The sequence below is a fragment of the Salmo salar genome, chromosome ssa01 (assembly GCF_905237065.1).
Source record: "Salmo salar chromosome ssa01, Ssal_v3.1, whole genome shotgun sequence".
Classification (NCBI taxonomy): Eukaryota; Metazoa; Chordata; class Actinopteri; order Salmoniformes; family Salmonidae; genus Salmo; species Salmo salar.
The window spans coordinates 57786167-57806512 of record NC_059442.1 but is presented as its reverse complement, the minus strand read 5'-3'; the positions used below and the strand labels follow the sequence as shown (position 1 = coordinate 57806512).

General features: G+C 43.1%; 1 protein-coding gene across 2 annotated transcripts in view; it reads left to right on the top strand.

Moving 5' to 3' along the window:
• LOC106606127 (bone morphogenetic protein receptor type-1A) overlaps positions 1-20346 on the top strand; it is a 72307-nt gene that overhangs the window by 43890 nt on the left and 8071 nt on the right. The window contains exons 3-4 of one of the 2 annotated variants that reach the window (XM_014202262.2): positions 8488-8762; positions 18177-18336. In XM_014202262.2, coding sequence (XP_014057737.1) covers positions 8696-8762; positions 18177-18336 — 227 coding nt within the window. In that variant the 5' untranslated portion in view covers positions 8488-8695. Of the gene's footprint in view, positions 1-8487; positions 8772-18176; positions 18337-20346 lie in introns of both variants that reach the window. The other variant, XM_014202254.2, reaches the window with a different exon arrangement.

The following is a 20346-nucleotide window of genomic DNA, read 5'->3' as shown; positions in this document are numbered from 1 at the left end:
AAAATGGGTGTCTGATTATTTCTGGCTTGGTACTCTGCTGACATATCTAATGTTTTGCTTTCGTTGTAAAGCCTTTTTGAAATCGGACAGTGTGGTTAGATTAACGAGAGTCTTGTCTTTAAATAGCTGTAAAATAGTCATATGTTTGAGAAATTGAAGTAATAGGATTTTTAAGGTTTTGAAAATCGCGCCACAGGCTGCAAGTGGCTGTTACGTAGGTGGGACGAATTCGTCCCGCCTAGCCTAGAGAGGTTAACCTGTTGGGGATAGGGGGCCGTATTGACATGGCTGGATAAAAAAACGTACCCGATTTAATCTGGTTACTACTCCTGCCCAGTAACTAGAATATGCATATAATTATTGGCTTTGGATAGAAAACACCCTAAAGTTTCTAAAACTGTTTGAATGGTGTCTGTGAGTATAACAGAACTCCTATGGCAGGCCAAAACCTGAGAAGATTTCAAGCAGGAAGTGGCCTGTCTGAGAAGTAGTGTTTCATCTTGGCTCTTTTTATTGAAGACTCAGGATCTGTGCAATAACGTGACACTTCCTACGCCTTCCATAGGGTCTCAGAGCCCGGGAAAACGTTGAACGATATCGAGGCAGGCTCTGGCTGAAACACTTTATCGCTTTTGGCAAGTGGCCACTCAGAGTACTATGGGCTTAGGCGCGTGCCCGCTTCGACCGAATGGTTTCTTTTCCTTTGTCTGTTTATCTAAACGCAGATTCCCGGTCGGAATATTATCGCTTTTTATGAGAAAAATGGCATAAAAATGTATTTTAAACAGCGGTTGACATGCTTCGAAGTACGGTAATGGAATATTTAGAATTCTTTTGTCACGAATTGCGCCATGCTCGTCACCCTTATTTAGCCTTTAGGATAGTGTCTAGAACGCACGAACAAAACGCCGCTGTTTGGATATAACGATGGATTATTTTGGACCAAACCAACATTTGTTATTGAAGTAGAAGTCCTGGGAGTGCATTCTGACGAAGACAACAAAGGTAAGAACATTTTTCTTATAGTAAATCTGACTTTGATGAGTGCTAAACCTGCTGGGTGTCTAAATAGCCCCGGCGATCCCGGGCTACTTCTACTGAGAATATTGCAAAATGTGCTTTCACCGAAAAGCTATTTTAAAATCGGACATATCGAGTGCATAGATGAGTTCTGTATCTATAATTCTTAAAATAATTGTCATGCTTTTTGTGAACGTTTATCGTGAGTAATTTAGTAAATTCACCGGCAGTGTTCGGTGGGAATGCTAGTCACATGCTAGTCACATGCTAATGTAAAAAGCTGGTTTTTGATATAAATATGAACTTGATTGAACAAAACATGCATGTATTGTATAACATATGTCCTAGGGTTGTCATCTGATGAAGATCATCAAGGTTAGTGCTGCATTTAGCTGTGGTTTGGGTTTATGTGACATTATATGCTAGCTTGAAAAATGGGTGTCTGATTATTTCTGGCTGGGTACTCTGCTGACGTAATCTAATGTTTTGCTTTCGTTGTAAAGCCTTTTTGAAATCGGACAGTGTGGTTAGATTAACGAGAGTCTTATCTTTAAAATGGTGTAAAATAGTCATATTTTTGAAAAATTGAAGTAATAGCATATCTAAGGATTTGAATAACGCACCACAGGATTCAACTGGCTGTTGAGTAGGTGGGACGTAGAGGTTTATCTATAAAATGGTGTAAAATAGTTGTATGTTTCAGAAATTTGAATTATGACATTTTGTTGTTTTCGAATTTGGCGCTCTGATTTTTCACTGGCTGCACGGTGGGTGGGACGCTAGCGTCCCACTAGCCTCAAAGTTAATAATGTTCACATATCTTGCATTACTTATCTCATATGTACAGTTGTAGTGGGAAGTTTACATACACTTAGGTTGGAGTCATTAAAACTTGTTTTTCAACCACCACAAATTTCTTGTTAACAAATTATACTTTTGGCAAGTCGGTTAGGACATCTACTTTGTGCATGACAAGTTATTTTCCCAACAATTGTTTACAGACAGATTATTTCACTTATTCACTGCATCACAATTCCAGTGGGTGAGAAGTGTACATACACTAAGTTGACTGTGCCTTTAAACAGCTTGGAAAATTCCAGAAAATGTCATGGCTTTAGAATCTTCTGATAGGCTAATTGACATCATTTGAATCAATTGGAGGTGGACCTGTGGATGCATTTTAAGGCCTACCTTTGCTTGACATCATGGGAAAACCAAAAGAAATCAGCCAAGACATCAGAAAAATAATTGTAGACCTCCACAAGTCTGCTTCCAAGGATGAACCAATTTCCAAACGCCTGAAGGTTACACGTTCATCTGTACAAACAATAGTACGCAAGTATAAACACCATGGGACCATGCAGCCAGCATACTGCTCAGGAAGGAAACGCCTTCTGTCTCCTAGAGATGAGCGTACTTTGGTGCGAAAAATGTAACTCAATCCCAGAACAGCAGCAAAGGACCTTGTGAAGATGCTGGGGGAAACAGGTACAAAAGTATCTATATCCACAGTAAAACGAGTCCTATATCGACATAACCTGAAAGGCCGCTCAGGAAGGAAGAAGCCACTGCTCCAAAACCGCCATAAAAAAGCCAGACTACGATTTGCAACTGCACATGGGGACAAAAATCGTACTTCTTGGGAGAAATGTCCTCTGGTCTGATGAAATAAAAATAAAAAAAACTGTTTGGACATAATGCCCATCGTTATGTTTGGAGGAAAAAGGGGTTGTGGCAAATAGTTGTGGCAAAATGGCTTAAGGACAACAAAGTCGAAGTATTGGAGTGACCATCACAAAGCCCTCAATCCCATAAAAAAGTGGTGGGCAGAACTGGAAAGGCCTGTGCGAGCAAGGAAGCCTACAAACCTGACTCAGTTACACCAGCTTTGACAGGAGGAATGGCCCAAAATTCACCCAACTTATTGTGGGAAGCGTGTGGAAGGCTACCCGAAACATTTGACCAAAGTTAATCAATTTAAAGGCAATGCTACCAAATACTAATTGAGTATATGTAAACTTCTGACCCACTGGGGATGAAAGAAATAAAGCTGAAATAAAGAATTCTCTGCTATTATTCTGACATTTCACATTCTTAATCCAACCACGTTGTCCGATTTCAAAAAGGCTTTACGGCGAAAGCATAAATTTAGATTATGTTAGGACAGTACATAGACAAAAAATTACACACAGCCATTTTCAATGCAAGGACAAGCGTCACCAAAAGCAGAAAACCCGCAAAAATTATGCACTAACCTTTGACAATCTTCATCAGATGACACTCCTAGGACATTGTTAGACAGTACATGCATTTTTTGTTCTATCAAGTTCATATTTGTATCCAAAAACAGCATTTTACATTGGCGCGTGACGTTCAGAAAATGTATTTCCCCCAAAACTGCCAGTGAATCAGCACAACAATTTACAAAAATAGTCATTATAAACGTTGATAAAATATTAAACTGTTATTCAAAGAATTATAGAGTAACATCTCCTGAATGCAACCGCATTGACAGATTTCAAAATAACTTTACTGGGAAAGCACACTTTGCAATAATCTGAGTACTGCGCTCAGAAAAATACATCCGGCAATTACAGATGCATAAATAGCATTAGAAATATTCACTTACCTTTTAATAATCTTCATCAGAAGGCACTTCCAGGAATCCCAGGTCCACAATAAATGTTTTGTTCGATAAAGTTCATAATTTATGTCCAACTAACTCCATGTTGTTTGCGCGTTCAGTAAGCTACTCAAAATGTAGGATGCGCAAGGAAAATGTCACGAGGAGAAGTAAAAAAAAGTTACTTTCACTTTCGTTCAAACACGTCAAACGTTGTAAAGCATCAATCTTTAGGGCCTTTAGATCGTGAAAATTCAGTAATATTCCAACCGGACGATTCCATTGTCTTGAAAAACATTTTGGAACAGAGCTACCTCCTCACGTGAATGCGCGCCAATGAACTGATGTCCTTCCCTGGGTCACCAACTTCCCAGCCTTCTTTTTCGGTCTCTGTTCATCATAGACGCCTCAAACAACTTTCTAAAGACTGTTGACATCTAGTGGAAGCCTAAGGAAGTGCAAAATAAACCCTAACTCACTGTGTGTTCGATTGGCAATGACTTGAAAAAACTACAGGCACCAGATTTTCATTTCCTGGTTGTATTTTTCTCAGGTTTTTGCCTGCCATATGAGTTCTGTTATACTCACAGACACCATTCAAACAGTTTTAGAAACTTCAGTGTTTTCTATCCAAATCTACTAATAATATGCAAATATTTGACTCTGGGCCCGAGTATTAGGCCGTTTACTCTGGGCACGCGTTTCATCCGAAATCGAAAATACGGCCCCCTATACCTTGACAGGTTAAAGTGGCCAATGATTTCAAGTCTATGTAGGCAGCAGCCCCTCTGTGCTAGTGATGGCTATTTAACAGTCTGATGGCCTTGAGATAGAAGCTGTTTTTCTGTCTCTCGGTCCCAGCTTTGATGCACCTGTACTGATATCGCCTTCTGGATGATAGCGGGGTGAATAGGCAGTGGCTCGGGTGATGGTTGTCCTTGATGAGTTAATTTAATGTGTATAGACAAGAAAATAGAATATTTGATTGTCTGCAAATGCTTGTGGTTTGTTTCATTATTCAATATTGTAATGTGTTTTAGAGGAAAGTGCTTTTTGGCTAACATGATATTTATGGTAAATTTCAGCTGCTGACCAAGAATGTTGCGTTACCAGCCACAATGAATGGTAAGGCAAGGATGTAGTGTGAATTGAAAAGTAAAACATCTATTTTGCCACTCTGCTCCTCAGACTTGGCTTCATCTCTCATAGTTGGAATAGGGCCATTGTTGTCTCTGACCTAATGGAGTGATTCTTATCAGTTCACGTCAGTCTCCAGAAGGGATTTAAAGACCTATTAGGAGCGTTTTCTAAATGTTGTCCAGCCTGGAGCCGCTCCTTGGATTTCCAGCCCATTGGATTTCCTGGCATTCATTGAGTGGTGCGACCCAGAATTCCTTTCCCAAGGAGTTGACCATCAGTGGTTCGGTGTAAGGGTTATTATTCTATACAGGTGGCTCCACCATCACATGACAATGCCCCCTTTCATCATCTGTGGGAATGGAGTGAGCACAGGGCTAGGTCTCCCAAAAAGGTCAAAGACGGTGGTGACGCAATCTTCCAACTACCTATAGGTCTGCACGTGTCAGTAGTACTTGGTAGAAGTGTTTCTTTAGGGAAGGTGCTTTACCTGGATGGCCACAATCGAGGTGTGAGGGTAAAATAAGTAATACCAGGTAAACATATGCTATGTTAATTATGCTTCACCACAACCCAGACTTGACTGCTCTCACCCAGACAAAGGGGGATTTGTTTTTTACTGATAGTCTGCTAGCTGCCTCTGACAAGTCACAACAAGACCTTGCTGAGTCCTGTATAAGAGTACAGGCGGTGCTAGCCTAGGATGTCTGTACTCTGCAGGGAAAGTTACCTGACACCATCGCCGAGACTACAGGACAACAAACTCTTCAGCCTCCCAAGCCCACTCTTTTAGTACCTCAATGTTAGTCATTCTCCTTTGATTGTAGGTGCTTTAAAAAAAAAAAGTTTACTTGTTGCCTGTCTTAAAGACAATATTTCCTTTTTTTACAACCAAATCTCTATTTTTGATGGAAATGGCATGTAATAGAAGGGTCCAGGCACCTTTTTTGTGATTTCAAATGTTTTTTGAAAATTACCCCAAACAGCAAATCACTTTTTCGTTCTCGTTGTGTAGTATGGGGGCCCTGAAAACACGAACATAGGCTCCAAAAACACCCAAATACGGTGACGCAAGTTTTTAGATGTTGTACACATGAAATAGTCATTCCGAACTTTATCTGCAATGTTATATTCCATTTTGTTGCGACTCGAGTGATAACTCTCTGTCCATTTTAAGTTTAACTGCCAAATTTAAAGGAAATACTTGAGTAAACAAGGGATACAAAGTATATTGAAAGCATGGGGTGCTTCCACAGGAAGTTCCAGACACTTGTAGAATCTACGCCAAGGCGCATTGAAGCTGTTCTGGCGGCTCGTGGTGGCCCAACACCCTATTAAGATCCTTTATGTTGGTGTTTCCTTTATTTTGGCAGTTACATGTAGCAGCAGGCTACAAGGATAATGGAACAGCTGGATAGGGCAAATGTCTCAAGTCGCGCAATAGGGAATATAACATTGCAGCTGAAGTTCGGAATGACAATTTCATGTGTGCAACATCTAAAGACCTGCGTCACTATACTGAGAGCTTTGCTGTTTCTGAAATGACGCATTTGGGTGTTTTTGGAGCCTTTGTTCAAGTTTTTCGGTGCCCCTGTACACTACACAATGAGGACGAGGGATTGATTTGCTGTTTTGGGTAAGTTTCTCAAACATGTCAACTCACAAAAAAGGTGTCTGGACCATTCTATAACATGCCATATACATACAAAAGTATCTTATTTAACTCTAGTCTATGCCCTTGTTGATTTACTAGTCAGTTTTTTTCTGTTTGTTGGCTTGTGTTAATCTTAGGGAAAAGCTGCCAGCTACACTAGTTTCTAGCTGCTGTTTTTGAACGGGTAACTGATAGTGCGTCTCCATGTCAATCAGCAGCCCCAGCTGTTGTGTGTGTGTGCGCCCTGTTCATCTCTTGTTTGGGAAGGGAAGTGTACGTGTCAGGGTTGATAGGGACAGCTTCCTGGCTTGGGGGCTCACAACAGGCTTTTCCTCTGCATGCCTCATCTTGCCTCCACTTGATAGGGGTAGCAACTCCTCTCCCAGGACTGAGATTGTTTGTATTATAACTGCATTGCAGTGTTTTGTCATTTGGGCTAATACAATGCGTTTGCTTATACATTTTATTAGGCAATCCCTTTCAAGTTCTGCCCTTGATTTGTCTCAGTATTGGTCTGCACACCGGTTATTGAAAGAATTGTAAAACTCTTAGTCACTCGAAGAGATACGAACTGCTTGCTACAGTTGTCATCCTGACCATCATCCCTTAACAGTTGTTCCTTCTCCCCTTTTTCCATTCTATCTATCCCACTCGATCCCTCACGTAATGCGCGCACACACCTTGGTTGGCTCTCTTGTCCCCCAGCCTCGAGGAGGCCTTCTTTGTTCCCTCATTACCCAGTCAGGGATGTGTGAAAAGTGGAGCACAGGTCGGGGCTCTTTGTCCCCCTCGGGCAAATCAAAAGTGACAGACACCGGCCCGCTCCGCCGCTAATTTATCCCTCCCTTCGAACGGCCCCTTCTCAGCGCCGCTAATTGCAGCGAGACGCACATGCCTACAAGGGAACAGACACATCTCGTTATTAACGCTGGGCGAGGCCAACACGGGTAATTGCGGAACATCCTTCAACAAATAATTTGGGAATGTTTAGCCATTCAAGAGTAGCGCCAGCCTGACCAGGATTTGCGAGGTCAAGCCTGCAAAAAACAAGAGGGCAAAGATGGACAGCACACACACTAATGGAAGGAAAACAAAAAGGGGAGAATGGATGAAAGCGTGCAGTTTTGGGTTCTTGAGGGTTATCGTCCAAGGCTGGTTGTCACCCCACATGTTCGTTAGAGGTTAGAGCGACCGAGAGCCCTGCCTTGCCCCATTGGCATTGTCCTCCTCTGATCAACCAAGCGTACGGTTAGGAGTCAGCAGGGTCACACATCAGCCTCAGACCCTTCTCACCATTTACCCCCCCAGCACCCTCTGCGTCAGACATACGATGCCATGATTTGATGCCATGATTTGAATCACATTGGAAGCAATCTGCTTAGTTAAAAGAGAGGGCAGCAGGGTACCTTTTCCACAATACCTATTACTTGCATCCAGTATCAAATATGTGGCTTTTCTGTTTGTTCTGTTTGTGGCCGAAGGAGCTGATATGTAATCGGTTGGGAAGTCGCTGCTGCATAATTCTGTTCTGGCACGGTAACCCGTCTTTAGATTAAATAAGATGTGCTCTGTATCTCCCTTATTTGATTAGTCTGCCATTTTGTCCTTTTTAAACTCTGCTTTTACTTGACTGGGAGGATTGGAGGCATGAAAGTCTCCAGTGGAAAATCCATTTGTTGGTTGGGAGTAATGTTACCCTCTTTTGATGCTGTCGCTCTTCTCAGTGTGGTTTGAGAGGAGCAATGATGCCCCCACTGACCGTTATTCTCTATCCACCGCAGTCCTGTGTGTTTCCTCCCGAGTTGTGCTAAATTGCTCAGCAAATCTGATAACGTGCAGCCGAGGGCTCACAAAGACGAATAGGGGTCGGCTGTCGGTGTCAAACCCACTGCCCTCTCTAAACTTGATCATCACATTTCTGTGAGTGCATGCCACTCTGCAGTGACATGCGCAAGGAAAACCAGGCTATAAAATGATGATCAAGTGTTTTAGAATTGTGTGGTTATACTGTACTTCCTATAACAATATTTTCCTTTTCTCTCTGATTTTCCAGGGTTTCGGACCGAGGGAGCTTGTGAGAAAGAAGATTTGATTTTTTTTTTTTTGTGCCATCGTACCCATCCTCCCTCACTCCCCCCAGCGGGGGAAAACTACTTTGCACCTCTTTGACCTCTGCTGAACCAGGAAGGGACAGGAGGTGACCAACAAGCTCCCACAGAGAGCAGTCCAGCCCAGTCAAGTCTCCAAGTCACTGTTGCAGGATGACAGGGTTGCCCTCTTACATTTCCGCGGTGGGATTCTGCATCCTACTGGTGATCAGAGCTGAAGGTATTCAAAGTAAGACCTGCTCCTCTTATTGTAGTCCTCTGTTTTCCCACTGCACCCAAACTCACACAACTCTGTCTGTACCTCCCACTCTCTTTAGTTGGATAGACACTCTAATAATACAGGGCTATTTAACTATATTCTTAAAGGGTAAAAAAAATTATAATAATTGCATAGGTGCCAGACATTTTCTACATGCGATTATTCTTCAGAAGAACTGTATAAAAACAATTTTTTTTAAAGCAACGCACACACACCAGTAAAGCACTTTTCTTAAAATGAATTGTTGCTAAAATGAATTAGGAAAGAAGTGGAGGGCACTCAACCAACGTGAGTCAAGGTGCAACCCAAAGATGTGAAACTATTAATTTCAAAACAGCTATTTAAAAGCTTCTTTAAAAGTAATTTTGGTCATTTTAAATTCATCTGAAAATGAATCATCTCAATAAATAATGCAAAGATATGTCAAATCAGGTAATGCCAAATTCCAGTCTGAAGGAAGTATGCTTTTGAATTCAATTCATTTTTTCCCCCCCACTTTCTTCTAACCAATCCTTCCTCAGAGAGGAAAACAGAAGGGACGTACGTGTTGGGTCATAATTTTTTGTAGTTTAAACCGTTCAAACACTAGAGCCAAATTGAAATGCTGGAAAAAATTGTCAACATGCCACATAGGTGCTAAAAAAAACCCGCTAAAAACTGCTATGCACACTAGAGACAATAGTGCTTGTCATTTTGGCACGGAACTTCATATTTTGGCGCTAGTTTTTTCCAGATATTTCATTAAAGCTGCAATATGTAACTTTTTGGGTGACCTGACCAATTTCACATAGAAATGTGAGTTATAGATCTGTCAGTCATTGAAAGCAAGTCTAAGAAGCGGTAGATCTGTTCTATGAGCAATATTTCTGTGTTTGTGCGTCTTTTACTTTCGGTTTTGTACACCAGCTGAAAATACAATAGTTTCAGTTATGGAAAACATATTTCACTGTTTAGATGGTACAATGATTCTCTAAATCATACTTGCTTGTTTTGTTTCTGCATAGTGCATCTTTTAATGTTCATCATTTATCAAAGGGCCATTATAAATTAATAAACGGGCCGGATCTGGTCCACATGCCGCCAGTTGAATAGCCCTGCTCTGATATGCTGTTTTGGTGGAAAGTTGATTTGTTTCTGTGCAAGGTTCAATGACCTGGCAGTCCTCTTTGAGAATTTATAACGTAATCTCTTAATTATTTTATATTTATTATAAATAGGTGTCCAATTTGCCCATTGTTCTCGTATGATTAATACTGAATAGCTAGTAACAATTTAACCCAATCCGTCCAGCAATTTCCAATTTGATCTCCTTTATGAATCCAAGACAAGACTAACTTCAGAAGGCAATAGTACTGTTAAAACACTCATCTGTCAATTACATATGGAGGGTCTTGATAAACATTGTTAAACTAAATTAGCATGAATAGTTAGATTTTTCAGCCTTTAAGCTACCCCTTCATGTGACCCAGGGTCCCCACCCCCCACTATGGAGAGATCAGTATCTTAAGCCGTTGTAATGTCTGTGATTAGAGTGAATTAGCGGCAAATGCAGGGCCTTTAGAAATGCATTGCCTAAGCTACCTAGTTAAAGAATATTACCGTAACCCCCAGGTGGTCCGAACAGGGTAATATGGCTATGACAATGTTCTGTTTTATATTCTAATCAGGGGACCTAACCAATGGGACCAAACACTATAGGGGCAACTCACAGTCCCTTCTCTCAATACCAAGTTTACCATGATGTGCAGAAACACCCATGAGGAGTGAATGGTACCCGCCACTTGGAAAATGCCCTGTTCTCAATGAGATGTTGAATGTCATGTGATGGACCCAGGATACAGCGGATAGATCATCACAGCACTGTGGGGTTGCTTTCTGCCTTATTTTGCCCTTAAATTGGAAAATTAGGCCTACGTGTTCCAAATGTGTGTCCAATAGACACTGAATATGCTCCGATCACAAAAACAATTTAGTCACGGAAGACCGTTTTTATTCTACGTGCTGGGCACACACGCAGGCCTCGAGCATCACGCTGGTTTTGTACGGCCGTGTTTGATGTCGGAAGGATATGGCGCGATCTTAAAGTGCCGGGGCCTCATAAAAGGGCCTCCCTCTGCTCCCTTAGCTGCTCCTACTGTTGCTCTCATACTGCCTTCCCAGCTGGGCCTCCACAGTGACTCACCCAGCAGCCATAAAGCCAACCATGGCCATAAAGATGCAGCGCTCAGGCTCGTAAAAGGTCACCTTTTAACCAGCCAATGAGATGTGAAGGCAAATATCAGGAGTTGATTACTCTGAAAGCAGAGCCTTTGAGCGAGCGCATACACACACACACACACACATACATACAAGCGAGCTGATAAGAGGAAGGCGAGGCTGGTCCAAGTGTTAGGTATGATGATTAGTCTCAGAGAGCGTAGCTCTGAAACAGTTGTGAATTTATGACTGTGTTTTGTTATCATAGAGCCCACGCTATTTTGTTAATTAGTCTCTGTTGACTCTGTCGCCCTTGTCTACCTTGTCCCAGGCATACTGTACAGTGAAACAGTGCCTCTACCCACTGGGCCAGGTTAGCCTCTCCTTCCTTCCTCCTTTGTAGCTTAGTCATCGACAGTAGTGACTTGCCGGAGGAACCCCCCCCCTCACTACAGGAAGCTGTTGAACTGATTGTTGGCGCTCTGGGTCCCTTTTTGCACATTAACCGTTTCCTCTATAGTACTGTCAGTCGTTACAGGGCAAAAAACACTCAACATTCATTGTTCTCCGGAAATAATTCCATCCTACAAGAGGTTTTTTTTCTCTACCGCTTTTCTATTTTTTTACACCACACTAGCTGATAAGCGAGGGAGTGTGGGGTTTGGCATATGCCAAGCGTTACGGAGAGGGGGCAGGGACAAATGTGCCCGCTGGGCAATAGGCTGCCAGGGTGGCTGTATAAGGGGCCTGCTGTGCCAACTTATGAATGCTCTTTTCAGACTCACTTTTTTTGTTCCAAAGGTGTCAACAAACCAATTAGAATTACACTGTTGTCTCACCAAGGGGAAAAGGTGCATGTTTTATAGGTCTAGTTGTTTTATTTTCTGTTGTTTTCCATGTGTGAGGACTTTTAATGAGTGAGGTTGTAGCAACTTGTTAAATATTTTTCAAGGTACTCAACTGTTGCTGGGTAACAAGGGTTGTTGAATAAACTTCTCAGGAAGTTCTCCAATAGCACTCAAAGAACAGATGTAAGGAAAGGTGGGTTCTCCCCCGCTACATTTTGGACAAAAGCCTTGTAGTGATTTAATATGAACAAAATGTATTAGATTTGTGGTGTTGAAATGTGCTGTGGTGACGAGGTTACGGTAACACCTGTCCTGAGAGGAGGAGATTTGGTAACAGCCGCTCTCATTTTTCTATTGTCAGCATCACAAACCTGAGGAACGTGAGAGGTATAAATATCTGGGTCCTTTGCTACTGTGAAAGTGATGGAGCTGAAAGGGGAGCCATCAAATTGGGTGGCTCACTTGTTGTATGACTTATGTAATTGTCAGCTAATACCTCCATACTATTTCTTGCCGACTCACCCACCTCGAGCTGTAATTTAATTTTAGGCAGCACTCTCCCCGTCCAGATTCATCCCCAAGGTTTGAGAGAAAGGTGACATTGATAGTCTCTGGGGTTAGTTGCTGTGAACTGATGTATATTTTTCTCATCTATTTGTCTCTCTCTCACACACACGCGCACACATTTTCTCCCGCCTGAGATTTTAGTGGTGGGCATGTTTTTGGGCATATTTTAGTTTCTGTGTTTATGCAGATTAGTGATACGCAGGTTGACTCATAACCCACAGTCCCGCGGTTATATCTGTGGGGCTGGTTTAACCTCTTAGGGCTAGGGGGCAGTATTTTCACGGCCGGATGAAAAACGTACCCAATTTAAACAGGTTACTACTCTGTCCCAGAAACTAGAATATGCATATTATTAGTAGAGTTGGATAGAAAACACTCTGGAGTTTCTAAAACTGTTTGAATGGTGTCTGAGTATAACAGAACTCATATGGCAGGCAAAAACCTGAGAAAAAGTCAGGCAGGAAGTGGGAAGTCTGGTGCTTGTAGTCCTTTCAAGTAATTGCCTTGACTGTATACAGTGACTTAGGGTTCATTTTGCACTTCCTAAAGCTTCCACTAGATGTCAGCAGTCTTTAGAACGGTGTTTGAAGATTCTATGGTGAATTTGAAGGGAATACCAGCTGTGGTAAACTGGTGTCCTATTATAAGGGCTCAAGTCACGCGCAATGACTTGGGAACGAGCTGAGTTCATATTCACTCCTAAAGAGAACGGATAGGTCCTGTTGGAATTTTATTCAAGGTATATGATAAAAACAACCTAAAGATTGATTCTGTACATCGTTTGACATGTTTCTACAAACTGTAGTGTAACTTTCTTGACTCTTCGTCTGGACTAAATAAGCACGCGCGTAGTGGATTTGGATAGTGAACCTAACGCGCAAACAAAATTGATTATTTGGAAATAAATATGAACTTTATGGAACATTTATTGTGGAGCTGGGATTCCTGGGAGTGCCTTCACGATCATCTCCTTTGTCTTGCTCATGTTGGGGGAGAGGTTGTTGTCCTGGCACCACACTGCCAGGTCTCTGACCTCCTCCCTATAAGCTGTCTCATTGCTGTCAGTGATCAGGCCTACCACCGTTGTGTCGTCAGCAAATTTAATGATGGTGTTGGAGTCGTGCTTGGCCATGCAGTCGTGGGTGAACAGGGAGTACAGGGGGACTAAGCATGCACCCCTGGGGGGCCCCTGTGTTGAGGCTCAGCGCAGCAGATGTTGTTGCATACCCTTACCGCCAGGGGGGCGACACATCAGGAAGTCCAGGATCCAGTTGCAGAGAGAGGTATTTAGTCCCAGGGTCCATAGTTTAGTGATGAGCTTTGTGGGCACTATGGTTTTGAACACTGGGCTGTGGTCAATGAGCAGCATTATCACAGAGGTGTTCCTTTTGTGGTAAAGGGCAGTGTGGAGTGCAAGTGAGATTGCGTCATCTGTGAATCTGTTTGTGCGGTATGCAAATTGGGGCGGGTCTAGTCACACTGTGAATATACATCCAGGCCGAACGGAAGTCTTATCATAAACATGTTGGGTCGTTTTCACAGCTTTCTATTTCCTTACAAACGGTCAAACTGATGTCCGTTTTGTTGTCATTTTGTCCCCGGTCAAGTTCTCACATCGCTGCTGCTTTTGCGGAGCAACGAAGTTTAGTCTCTGCTCCGTGAAAGAAGTGCAGGGATGACCGAGAACTTTATGGACGTCAACTAGATTGAAGAATTCATTCCATCGATTTCTGACATTCTGGTGAGCGAGGGTTTATTTAGTCTTCAGGGCAATGACAGAAGAGAAGCTGCGTGTATCTAATTATAGACAAGTTAACTACAAATGGCCTACCAAAATGGCGGAAATTATAAGAAACATATCTAAATCCGGCAAAGAAAATCCTGCAACCCCTGTCAAAAAAACGTTCCACCGTGCCTGACTGTAGCCTACAGCGCGTTTTCTATGATAGCAGGTTAGGGTCGGTTGCGGTGTCTCAGATTTTCACTTGATCACATATAGTCGGTCGGTTGCGGATGGTTTATTAGCAATTTAGTGCAGGTGAACAAACAGCTGACCCGCAAACCACTATCGCAGGTATAGGACATATTACTCGCCTCACCTCCACAGTGGCCCCTGTTGGTAGAGCAACCAGTTCAGAACACTGTTTAGATAATGGCACTGCACTCTTATGGCTGGATCTGACGACAACAACAAAAATTATCAGCTGCTGGCCCTTTAAGAGCCATGCATTACATTGCCTGTAGATGGAGTGGCTCGTTAGCGTCTGAGTGTGCTGGCCCTTTAAGAGTGCAGCATGTGGCTGACTGGAGATGGAGAGGCTCATTACTGGGCGTGCTCTGCCAGACCTCAGACTCCGCCGTGACTGGCAGCAGAATTAAGCACACATGTGGAGGCAGAGTTGGAGAGAGCAGCAGCCATTTCCAGCCTCACTGACAGCCACTGCTCCCCAGCCAATCACAGGCCTTCTTGTCGAGGTACTCCGTGTTTTCACTAGCGAGGCCATATAGGAACAAAAAGGGCTTTGGGGGGGATTGATGTTGAACTTTAAATCTTGTATTGTCATCATGGCTTTCTCTGTAGACTCCAGTGAGATGGAGAGAGAGGCCTTAAAAGTCCTCACAGCCCCCAGTGACTGAAGTAAAAACGTGTCAGTTTTATGTGGACTATCAGAGGCTTTCATCACCTCATCAAAGCCTCCAGCGCCTCCTGAATCCCCACCCCCATCACTCAAACATGACTTAAGCCAGTCTAGACCAGGCACAGCTCCCAGAGGGAGAGCGAAGGAGCTGAGAGAGAGGAGGAGAGAGTGTGGGAGGGAGAAAGAGCCATCTACCCATAGTTCTCTGGTTTTTATTTGGGGCCTGGCCCGTTTGATCCGGTTCCAGTCTGCTGTGTGTTTATACGTTTCCACACTGCCTCCCTACACAGCTCTAACATCGCCAAGGGACAGCCCAGCTCAAACTGGGCCCTGGGCCATGCCACCACTTAAGTGTAGTTTATTAGCGGAACAATTTCTGATATGATTTTGATTTAAATCTCCTGTGTGTAATATCAATGGCAAGAGGTCTAGACTATCTGCCTCCTTTTCTGAGCTTTATTTCTTTGGGTGTGTGTGTGAGAGAAACCGTGTTTGTGTCGGATGTAGAGCGAAGAAACCGCGAGACTGTGAGTCTATTCCCACCACCCAGGAGAATGTCGGAACTCTGGCGTCCTGTAATCTGTGTGTCGTTTTCCCCCTTCACTGATAGAAGGCAGACTTCAAAGCCCCTGGTTCCCAGCTTCCCGAGGCCAGCTCTGCTATCTCACTGTAGGACTGCTCAGGTTTCCATTAGCACTTAATTATTTTCAGGGTGGTGCCGCCGTAACCGGTAGCCCCCGCCACCTTTGTTTGTACAACACATTAGGGTTTGTTCTATGCCCTAGGACCCCAGCTCTAACGATACAGCGATGAGCTCACAACCTCTGCCACAGTGATTTCCCCTCTCACTTGGTCTTCATAAATCTGTCCTAGTGAAATATGCCCTTGACACATTAATGAGGACTGTAGTGAGTCACTTGGCTAGTTGTCTCTCTTCTCTATGCACAGAACATCTTAGTGAAGAAAGTTGTGATCAGCTTTGCTTTAGTTGTTGAAGGGAAATAATATAGAGTTCTAATGGGCATTTATTTTTATTTTGATACAGCTGTTATGTGTTAGTAGAAGTGTTTCGCAATCGTTTTAGTTTAGGATCCCAAAACCAAGTTATGTCTGGCAGGTTTTTTACCTGCCACCCTCTGGGGTTTCAATTACATTTCTTGGAAATTCTCTTGGCTGAAGTACAGTATTTAAGTGAAGCATTTGTAGAAGTAGTAGTAGTCTATTTCTGCAGTGCAGGCTCGCTGACGTCAGTATGCCAGTGAGTCTCTATGTACGCGATCAGTGTACAAATGAACTGTAAAAAGGAACTGGAGCCCAGCAGAAGCTATTTTATCGCTCCGCTTGCCTTTTTAATGGTCATTTACCAATGGAATTACTCAGAGAATGCAGCCTGAATTTAGAACCTCCAGGACACTGATGTAAAACGAGGGAAATAACCCTGAGAAAGAGTAGAACAACAACTCTGAAGCCAGTTAATGGGGTCTAGGAAAGGAATGCGGCGATGGAGACAACAGCAGCAGGGAGTGAAAAAAAGCTGTCTGCCGTGTTGATGTCCTGCTGCCGAGACGTTTCAAAGTGTAGGTTTTGCAGGTGATTGGCCCCTCTGCAGACATGTCTGAACTCGAGCAGGCTCGAGTCTCGTCATGCTCCAGAGGAAGTGCCCGCAGCCGCGCCGAGCACCGCACACAGACCTCACTTTGTTCTTTGTGCTCGCGAGGCCCACAGCCCAGGTTCACTCTCCTGAGCAGCATGGGGGAGGGAGGGAACTGGGAAAAAGGCAGAGGTGAAAGGACAAGGGGGCTAGGAAAATAAATAGGGGGCAGAGAAATGGGTGGGTGGGGGGGCTGGAAGAGACAGGGGGGGTTATGACGAGGTGGAAGTCAAGAAGAGCGGGATATGGACAGAGAAGAACAACAGGCAGTAGGACTGGAAAAAAGAGGGCAAGAGATGAAATGACAAGGAAAGTGGGACAGGGCATTGCAGGAGGGCATCGGGGCGGCAGGTAGCCTAGTGGTTAGAGCGTTGGACTAGTAACCGGAAGGTTGCTAGATTGAATCCCCGAGCTGACAAGGTAAAAATCTGTTGCTCTGCCCCTGAACAAGGCAGTTAGCCCACTGTTCCTAGGCCGTCATTGTAAATAAGAATTTGTTCTCAACTGACTTGCCTAGTTAAATAAAAAAAGGGGAGAGAGGAAAAGGGATCAGGAGAAAGGGCATGAGGAGAGGTAGCAGGACTATCAGACTAATAGGAGGATTAACACAGTGAGCTCATACACATTTAATACAACATAAGATACTTAACCTAAAATTAGTGTGTTGCTCTGTAAAATGTTCTTTTCCTGACCTTGTATCCATGGTGCCATGTATCAAATCTTAATGGCTCTGACTGGCTCCTTAATATGTGTAGATTTGTTGCCGATGCCCTTTTCTAGACGCTGTTAATGCAGTGAGCGCTCGGCTACTTTAACCACCGTAAACTGAGTTTAGCCGTGAACGTTCACTGTGTACTAAACCTTGCCATTTATTAAGAACCACAACATCATAGCCTGCATGAATATTCTATTTTTCCGCCAGTAAAACCACACTGTTTTCAATTTCATATGTAATTGCGATCAGATTGACAACGGTGCTAAAGTTGTGCTGAGAGAACAACAGTGGTTGGCTTGGCCCTTTTATACATTGGTCTGCTCTGCTTACACTCATCCATGTGATGGCCCTGGCTGGACACTAGTATGGAGTATAAATAGCCCTCTGCCATATATGGATCAGGTTCATCAGATGAGTACACAATCAGGACCAGAGCAGACTGCTCTCAGATAGAAACTAATAGAGGGTGGGACAGCACATTAAAAATAACCGTAAGGCTATTGTGTTTACTCTGATTACATAGCCTAGTATTTGACTACTGTAACTCTTCAAACCAGACGTGGTGGAATAAGTAATGTCACACAGTGTATTTATATGTTCTGTATGCCAGACAACGGTGATGCGTGCAGTAAAAACAGACGGAAGGAAAGAATGATGGATTGTGATATTTTTACTGTCATTATAAAACACAACTGTTTTTCTCTCTCTCGCCCTGTCTCCTCTCCTCCCTTTCTGTCTCCCCTCAATCTGTCCATCCAGCTGGTCAGAATCCAGACCACATGCTCCATGGCACCGGGCACAAGCACGAGTCCAGGAAGCCCGGGGACGGGCCCACGGTGGCCCCAGAGGACGCCGCCCGCTTTCTGAGCTGCTACTGCTCGGGCCACTGTCCAGAGGACCACAAAAATAACACCTGCGAGTGAGTAACCAACCACCTCGTTGTACACTCTGTGCTTTCCCAAAGGCCAAATCCTTAAAAACATGCTCCGTAACTTTGGCGACTACTAAGTATACTTTTTTAAACCTCCCGCTAGTGATGCACCAATATGATATTTTTGGCCAATACCGATATCCAATATTTTCCTTGACAAAAAACCTGATGCCAATAACCGATATTTAACATTTTAGCGGCCTTTTAAGCATTCTAGTACAGTTAAATAGTTAACACACACACATGGACGCTGCAGTCTAAGGCACTGCATCACAGTGCAAGAGGCGTCACTACAGTCCCTGGTTTGAATCCAGGCTGTATCACATCCGGCTGTGATTGGGAGTCCCATAGGGCGGCGCACAATTGGCCCAGCGTCGTCCCTGTTTGGCCGGGGTAGGCCGTCATTGTAAATAAGAATTTGTTCTTAACTGACTTGCCTAGTTAAGTAAAGGTTACACACACACCACACTGACCAAAAAGTTATTTTGTTGGCATTTACGTATGTCCTCATTACCAGTAAAACATAATCAAAAGCGTTTTCTTTCACTTGCTGTGCTGTTTCATTGTTCATTTGTTCAGTCGTTTCATTCTCAACCAGGATTTCTATGGAACACGGTTTGGGTCTTTGCATGTCAAAAAAGATACACGTCAAATAACACTATTTGGAAGGTTGGAATGTTATATAATATCAACAAAAGACAATTTGTTAATTTGACAAATCTGTTGAAATCACACTGGATGTATTATACTTTAGAATTGCATTGGGGCATACTTATTTCACTGTACAGCCTTACCACATGTCATTGATCCACAATCCATAGGTATCAGTCTTCTCAGTGACACCCAGAGAACATTAGCTTCGTAGCTCTTATTGCGGGACTCTGAATCAACTGTGAATTGAGTCACATTTATTGTCAATTTATGTGTATTAAACACTATTCCAGAGGAAAATTAATACTGCGCAGATGTTTTGGAGTCTGATAACTCTGAGGAGGACGTTGGGAAAAAATATATTGGGTATTGATTAGACTGTTACCCTATTTCATTGATCCCCAATCCTTAGGTAAAGCTGCACAGTGCAATATGAATGTCAATACACACAATAAGCTGACGCAGTCCCGTGATAAGAGCTAGAACGCTAATATTTGCGTAAACTCCTCAGTTGTGTTCTGTGGGTGTCACTGAGTAGACTGATACCCAATTCCATTGCTTCACATTCCAACCTTGTTTAACATCTAGTCTAAATATGGCATGATTCAACCAATTGTAACCTTCTGCATCACTTTGAAAGCGGTACTTTTATTTTGAAGGCAAACTGCAAATTCCACTATTGTGCCTAATCCTTAATGTGGCTAGCTTCACAACATGCATAACCCGGTCCGGTCGAGCCTCACTAGCCAGATGAAGCTGGCTGCTTATAAAGTTAGCTTTGGGCAACAGGGTTAAGTAAGTAACTAGCTAGCTATTTATTTTTATGAACTGAAGTTTAATTTCAATAGGCAATCAACAAGTGGCTGCCTAGCTAATACGTACTCACAAGGATTCCTAAATCATAGCTAAGAATAGTGAAAATGACTGCAGTTTCTACTGGTCATTGATTTCAGGCTGGTTGTATTGGTGCTAGCTAGGTACCAAGCTAAAACTAGCTAGCTACCCCAAAAGTTGCAGTCAAACACATAATGCTTTATTACCAACGTGGTATTGTAAACATATCGATTGTGCCTGGTGTTTGCTTGTTTGCAGACTTTTTTGTACAGCGTTGACAGTGCTACTGATATTAGTGGTGGTGCTTGGCTTGCACATGCAAATTCAGAACACACAACATTCTATAATAGAACTGTGTTATTTGACGTGTCAAATTAAAAGCTTATTTAAAGCGTCAAATAGTGTTATTTGACGTTGATCGCTTTTGACACGCAAAGACCCAATTGGCGTTCCGTAGTATGTCGTGGCGCTATTACAGTGCAACTCTGGTAGGGCAACATCTGAACAATAGCG